The sequence below is a fragment of the Otolemur garnettii genome, unplaced genomic scaffold, assembly GCF_000181295.1.
Source record: "Otolemur garnettii isolate 467f Iridium unplaced genomic scaffold, OtoGar3 scaffold00067, whole genome shotgun sequence".
NCBI classification, from domain to species: domain Eukaryota; kingdom Metazoa; phylum Chordata; class Mammalia; order Primates; family Galagidae; genus Otolemur; species Otolemur garnettii.
The window spans coordinates 2,124,763-2,131,658 of record NW_003852462.1 but is presented as its reverse complement, the minus strand read 5'-3'; the positions used below and the strand labels follow the sequence as shown (position 1 = coordinate 2,131,658).

The window sequence follows — 6,896 nt, the reverse complement described above, 5'->3', positions numbered from 1 at the left end:
AAAAAAAAAAAAAAAAGAAAAGAAAAGAAAACAGATCAAAAGACAAAGAGAGGAAAAGTGGGAGAGATCAGAAAAGACGAAAAGAAGGTCTGAGCAGGAGACCCAGTAGCCAAATGATTGAGTTCCAGAAGGAGACTCCTGTGAAATCAGAGGAAATGAAAACAACGTAAGCAAAGAAAAAGTTCAGAGCTAAAGGACACGAATTTCCAGGTGGCCACTGAGTGCCCAGTGCAACAAAAAAAGTACACCCACAACAAGGCATAACTTCATGAGGTTTTAGAACATCTCAAGTTTCCAGACAGGACAAGCATCCACTGAGAATCGTGTCTTATGAAAGAACAAGGGTCAGGGTGACTTTGGCCTTTCCAGCAGACAAGGGGACACGGCCTTGGTAATGCAGGAGGAGCGTGTTGTCCAAACTGGGATGTGAAATCCAGCCAAGGTGTTATAAATGTATAATTAGTACATCTGCCCCCAAATTTTACCCCCCATCCATTCTTTCTAAAAAGGCTACTGGAGGTTGGGCGGTGCCTGTGGCTCAGTGGGTAGGGCGCCAGCCCCATATACCCAAGGTGGCTGGTTCGAACCCGGCCCCAGCCAAACTGCAACAAAAAAATAGTTGGGTGTTGTGGCAAGTGCCTGTGGTCCCAGCTACTCGGGAGGCTGAGGCAAGAGAATCGCCTAAGCCCAGGAGTTGGAGGTTGCTGTGAGCTGTGATGCAACAGCACTCAACCAAGGGCGATAAAGTGAGACTCTGTCTCTAAAGAAAAAAAAAGGCTATTGGAGGATGTGTTCCACCAAAAATAAGGGAAGAAGAGAAAGATGTGAGATGAGCTTTTTTGTCGCCCTCGGTAGTGCCATAGCATCACAGCTCATAGCAACCTCCAACTCTTGGGCTTAAGCAATTCTCTTGCCTCAGCCTCCCAAGTAGCTGGGACTATAGGTGCCCACCACAACGCCTGGCTATTTTTTGGTTGTAGTTGTCATTGCTTTAGCTGGCCCAGGCCACTCTCCATGTATGTGGCTGGAGTCCTAACCACTCAGCTACAGGCACCAACCCGGGATGAGCCGTTTTTAAGCGTTGGTTTATGAATCTCAATATTGTTTCACAAAACTTTGGCTTCATTCATGCATGTGTGTTACAAATAGCTGCCTTGACAATGCCACTGCAGCGTACGCCTTACTGACGCGTGACAGAATGATGCTGAGAGGAGGGTGGACAGAAGGGTGCCCCTGGGAGTATTAGATGGTGTGAAGACAGAGAAAAATCTAAGATGGACATCGAGAGCCTGCAATTTAGCAACGTGGACAGTGCTTCCTAAACAATCTGCTGGGAGAGTTTGCTTTAGGGGAGGGGCAGATGAGAGGGAGGCTGGTCAGGCTTCTATTTTTCTTTTCTTTCTTTTTTTTTTTTTTACAGACAGTCTCACTTTATCGCCCTCTGTAGAGTGCTGTGGCATCACAGCTTACAGCAACCTCCAACTCCTGGGCTTAGGCGATGCTCTTGCCTCAGCCTCCCAAGTAGCTGGGACTACAGGCGCCTGCCACAACGCTCGGCTATTTTTTGTTGCAGTTTGGCTGGGGCTGGGTTTGAACCCGCCACCCTCAGTATATGGGGCTGGCGCCCTACCCACTGAGCCACAGGCGCCACCCTGGCTTCTGTTTTACATAACAAGCCTGGTGCAACTATGCAATTCGTTAAGGGATATGCATGAGTAACTGCCATAAAAAGTAAAATGAAAGAGGTGTAACAAAAACAGCAAGATTGGGCCAGGTACAGGGGCTCACACCTGTAATCCCAGCACTCTCGGAGGCTGAGGTGAGGAGACTGCTTGAGCTCACAGGTTCGAGACCAGCCTGAGCCAGAGCGAGACCCCCGTCTCTACTAAAAATACAAAAGCTGAGGCAAGAGGACCACTTGAGCCCAAGAGTTAGAGGTTGCTGTGAGCTGTGATGTTGCCACGGCACTCTACCCAGGGCAACAGCTTGAGATTCTGTCTCAAAAAAACAAAACAAAACAAAACAAAACCAGCAAGACCAGGCTCAGTGGGGTAGCAGCTTTCTCTGCAAGCACAGAGGGGGCTCTAGGCCCCAGTCTCAGGGCTCAGGGGGGCACAGCAGTGTGGCTAAGAGCACGGCCACCTTCTCGCTCATGGCCTGCAGCTGCTGCTTCCGCTCCCGGAGCTCCTTCTGGAGCGTGTCCTTCTCGGTGTTGACCTTCCGCAGCTGGGATTCTAGGAAGTTCACTTGCTGCTGTAAGGACGTGATGGCGCCTGAGCAGCCAAGGGAGAGGAGGGGTCATGAGCAACAGGGGCAAGCTAGTGCCCCCTGCTGCCACCCTCCGCCCACCCGTCCGACAGCCCAGCTCCTGGCAGGGCCCCCAGCCCTGCCTGCACCCTGAGCCAGACGTCCCACCTGTCGACAGGGAGTATCTGTTCCTGGTGACCTCCAGCTCGTACTGGAACTCCAGGATCACCTGCTCGTACTCCTCCAGCTGGGCCAGCAGCTCCTCCTCAAAGGACTCGCCCGGAGTGGAGGTGCTTCCCTGGGCCAGCTCCTCCTCCTCCTCCAGCAGCTCCTCATCCTCCTCCTTCTCCTCCTCTTCCTCCTTCTCCTCCTCCTCCTCTTCTTTCTCCGCTTCCTCCTTCTCCTCCTCCTCGTTGGCCTCCGGGTGCTCAGCCACCGTCTCGCCCACCCGACCCTTCACTCTCTCGCCCTCCGCCCCCGGGGACTCCCCTTGTGGACCCTCTTCCTCCTTGCCTCTCTCCTCAGCCACCGCACACTCCTCTTGCACCTACGAGGGGAAGGCAGGGGGCTGGGCCAGGCCAGAGGGTGGCTGAGAGCCCGTGCCGAGGGCCACCCCAGGTCAGGGCTGCGGGCAGGAATACCTTGGGGCCAGGTCTCCCTCCCACTGCCTGAGGCAGCCCGGGGCTCCTGGGCGGAGCCGCACCTGCTCGTAGCACCACAGCTCGTCCTCCCTGTCCCTGTGGGCCATCTTCAGGATGCTCAACCTGCCCACCCTCACTGTAGCCTCAGAGGGCCGCTCCTGCAAGGTAGAAGCCCTCGGGCTGGGAGCCACTCCTGCGGCACCCCAGGACACGCTGCTACACCTCCTCCTGGAAGGCGACCGCAGCCCCACACGCTGCTGCACTGTGTCCAGGAGGGGGACGCATGCCCTCCTGCCGAGACAGGGAAAATCACCCCTGTCAGTGGAGGGGGACAAAGATCTGTAGATTGAAGGCCAGGGGGCCGGAGAGCTTTGGGTGACCTCAGAGTAGCCACCCACCATGGCCTTGCAACAATGATAGGCTTCTATGAAAAATCAGGGGCCAGCCTCAGGCTGCCACCATGCAGGACATTGCCTCATGCTCTGTCCCAGCACGGCCATCCCGCAGCCATGGGAAGACAGGGACAGAGCCCTGCCCGCTCCCCCTGCAAAATCTGTATCTAAGTAGCTTTCCCTTGAGGGCCCCGGGGTGTTCAGCATGGTCTGAAGCATACCCTGGCCCTGGCTCCCACTTTGCACCTGCCCCCAGAATAAACTCAGGCTGTGTCCTCAGTGGGAAAGAAATCAGGTCTCAGGAAGACCAGGCAAGCATCCTGGGGCCCACACAGACCTGCCCATCCGGTTTTTTACCCAGACCTGGAGTAGGGAAGGCCATCAGGGGCCATCAGGAGCCTGCAGGCCAGGAAGCAGAGAGAGGGGATTCCACCTGCAGCAGGGGCCTTCCACCCTCCAGGATTTCGGGCCTCAGTTCAGCCATCTTTTCATAGGCCGGGAAACTGAGCCCAGAAAGCAGGCCAGAGTAGAGCGGTGGCTGACGCCTGGCTCCCAGCCCTCTCGGCCATTTCCTGCTTCGTCGGCCCCCGCCCTGCATTCTGACCCATCTATCAGAGCCCTGATACCCAGTCGTGCTCCCATGGGAAACTGGGGACATTCCAGGAGGCCTGGGCATGGTCCAGGGGCCTACAGTCACCAGCACGTCTGGACACTTCCATTTGGAAATGAATGCCGCTGCAGAGCTCTGCTCTCCCCGCAGGAACCCAACTCACCCTCTTATACTGGGGCACAGGGATCTCTTGCCCTTTGCTTTTGAGGACGGATTTCAGCTGCTTCTTCAGGGCCTCCCTTTCCTCCTGGAGTGCTAAAATCTCCTCGTCTTTCTTCTGAATCTGCGTCTCCAGCTTGGAGAGGCGCTGGACTTCCTGTCCCAACCTGAACAGGTGGTAGTCCTGGGTGTGAAAACAGGGGCATCCCCCATGCCATCACCTTACAGAGTCGCTCCTTTGCCGCTGCCTCCAGCCCAGGAGGAGAAATCTGCTGTCCTGAAACCCCAAGTCCTGAGTCCAAGATGCCTCCTTCCAGCTCCTTCCAGCAGCTGTGCCCTGTTACTGTAGCCCCCTCCCCCCAGTCTATCTGGCACAGTCAGCACCCTCTGCCGCTGCAGTGTAAGATGTCCCCTCACCACACTTAACCAGCAGCACCCACAAGAGCTGCTTCCAGAGCCTTCTCAGGGAGCCCGCAACCTTCCCTTCCCAAAACTCTAACTCCCTCAATTCTTCAAAACTGAAGACACAAATAAAGGTATCTTCAGGCAAACAGAAACTTTTTCACCAGCAGATCTGAACTAAGACAAATACTAAAGGGAATTCTTTGGACATAAGGAAAATGATCCCAACAGAATATTCTGGAAGGAAAGATAAGTAGAAAGTCCTCCAAATGTCTCGAAATTAAGTGATGGGCTTCTATATGGCCCATGGGTTAAAAAAGAAATCTCAGCAGGGCGCAGTGGCTCACACCTGTAATCCCAGCACTCTGGGAGGCCAAGGTGGGTGGACTGCCTGAGCTCATAGGTTAGAGATCGACCTGGGCCCCTGCCTGAGCGAGACCAATGCTGGCCAGCCTTTTTTTTTTTTTTTTAAGAGGCAAAACAATCTTGACACCAAAATTTGGCAGTGAGGTTGCAGGACAGGTGAGGTCTGGGTCTATCTCTCTCATAAGCACGGATTTATTTATTTATTTATTGGAGACAGAGCCTCAAGCTATCGTCCTGGGTAGAGTGCTGTGGCATCACAGCTCACAGCAACCTCCAACTCCTGGGCTCAAGGGATTCTCCTGCCTCCGCCTCCGAAGTAGCTGGGACTGTTACAGGCGCCCGCCACAACGTCCAGCTATTTTTTGGTTGCAGTCATCATTGTTGTTTGGTGGGCCTGGACTGGATTTGAACCCGCCAGCTCAGGTGTATGTGGCAGGCATCTTAGCCGCTTGAGCCACAGGTGCCGAGCCAGCACAGATTTTTTTAAAAGAATACTACAATGAATGGACTTGTATGTAAATGTTTGTGTATCAAGCTGGTTACTATTATTGTTATTATTTAGATACATTCTCCAAAGGGCACCTTATAGGCCCAAAGATCAGGGACGGGTCGGTTGTCATGTGTGCTGTGAGCTGCTAAAGAGCTGGCGAGTTCCAGTCACGGGAGGAGGAGGAACAGAGAGCAGGAGACTTGTCGAGTAGGGCATCTGCAGGTCACTTGAGACCATACCTGGTGACCTGCTGGACAGCTAACCAGACCCTAGAATGAGTCACCAGGACCGGGTCCAGAGCCAGGGAGTGTGGGGTGGGTACCTTCTCATGGATGACGGAGAGGTACCAGGGCATCCTCATTTTTCGGTGGCTCTGGGGTACAATTGAGCTGCCGGCAACAGGACTCAAAGCCTGAGATTTGCTCCTCTTCTGAAAATAGCTGAACTCACAGGCGCTCTTGCTGGACTGAGGGAGGTGCCCTGCAGAGCAGGCGGAGGCTGAGCCCCTTTAGGGTCTTGGATGACAACATCCACCCCTTGGAGCTTTCCCACAGAAGCCAGCCTGCCCTACTGGGTCCATCTGAGTCCTGCCTCTTTCCTCTGCCATCTCTAGGACACGGCAAGCGTCACTCCCAGACGAGAGAGCTGAGGAGTGAAGGCAGGTGTCCAAGTCCTAGTCAGGACTCCCAGGACAAAGGAGCCAAACCCCAAGCCAGGACCAGAGGGGTTGTCCCGAGGCTGTCCCTTTGCACCCAGCATCCTGTCTCCTCCTTGGGGCTCAGTTTCCCCATCTGTAAGCTGGGCATTGCAGGCTCTAGGTTCCTTCAAATTAATGAGGACCTCCTCCCTGTGTGAATGAAAATCTGTTTGTCAGTAGAAGCAGTGTCCTGTCATCACCACCTGTGGGGATGGAGGCCTCCATGGGTCTCAGTGTAAGGGACAAAGTCTTCAACTTTTGCTAAAGACAGGGAACCACTGTGAACGCAGAGCTGCTCCGTCTAAAGGAGCCTGTCCCACGGCAGGTGCCTGTTGGGAGCAGGCCTCATGCTCAGGCCCCCGCAGGCAGGGCACAGGTCCTTGGGGCTTCCTTACCAGTCAGGCTTATGTCTGAGCCCTGCCTGTCTGAGAGCAGGTCCTGGATGGCATCACTCATGTCCAGGCTGAAGCCTGCCTTCTCAGCCAAGTAGATCTCAGCGCATGAACCTGCAGACATCAAAGTTGTCACCTGTGGCTGCTGAGGTGTGATTCCCCCAATACCTCCAGAACAAAGACCATGATGTTAATTCTTAAACATCAGGGAGGGTAAGGGTGACTTTTCTTGAGGGGTATGTGGGATTGAGCCACGGGGCTGACTCAAAGCTAAGCTGGGGCTCCACCCTCCTGCCCACCAAGTGAGTACCCAGCAGGTCCAGACATAGGTGAGTCTCTGTGGTTGGTGCCTCCTCTCCCCTGAAAGGGCAGATCCCACTTCCCTCTGTAAACATGTGTTTCCAGAAAGTCTGGAAGATGTCCCCTAGATGAGCCTCTAGGCCAGCTCACCCCACGGGCAGACCCTGTTTCCTCTAAACTGGCAGGAGTTGTCCCAGTGG

General features: G+C 54.5%; 1 protein-coding gene across 1 annotated transcript in view; it reads right to left on the bottom strand.

Annotated features, from left to right (window-relative positions):
• Nucleotides 1–5,662, bottom strand: part of CCDC27 (coiled-coil domain containing 27) — a 12,154-nt gene extending 6,492 nt beyond the window's left edge. The window contains 4 exon segments of the mRNA XM_023515259.1: nucleotides 2,143–2,273; nucleotides 2,416–3,046; nucleotides 4,054–4,206; nucleotides 5,630–5,662. Coding sequence (XP_023371027.1) covers nucleotides 2,143–2,273; nucleotides 2,416–3,046; nucleotides 4,054–4,206; nucleotides 5,630–5,662 — 948 coding nt within the window.
• Nucleotides 5,663–6,896: the final 1,234 nt, after the last annotated feature.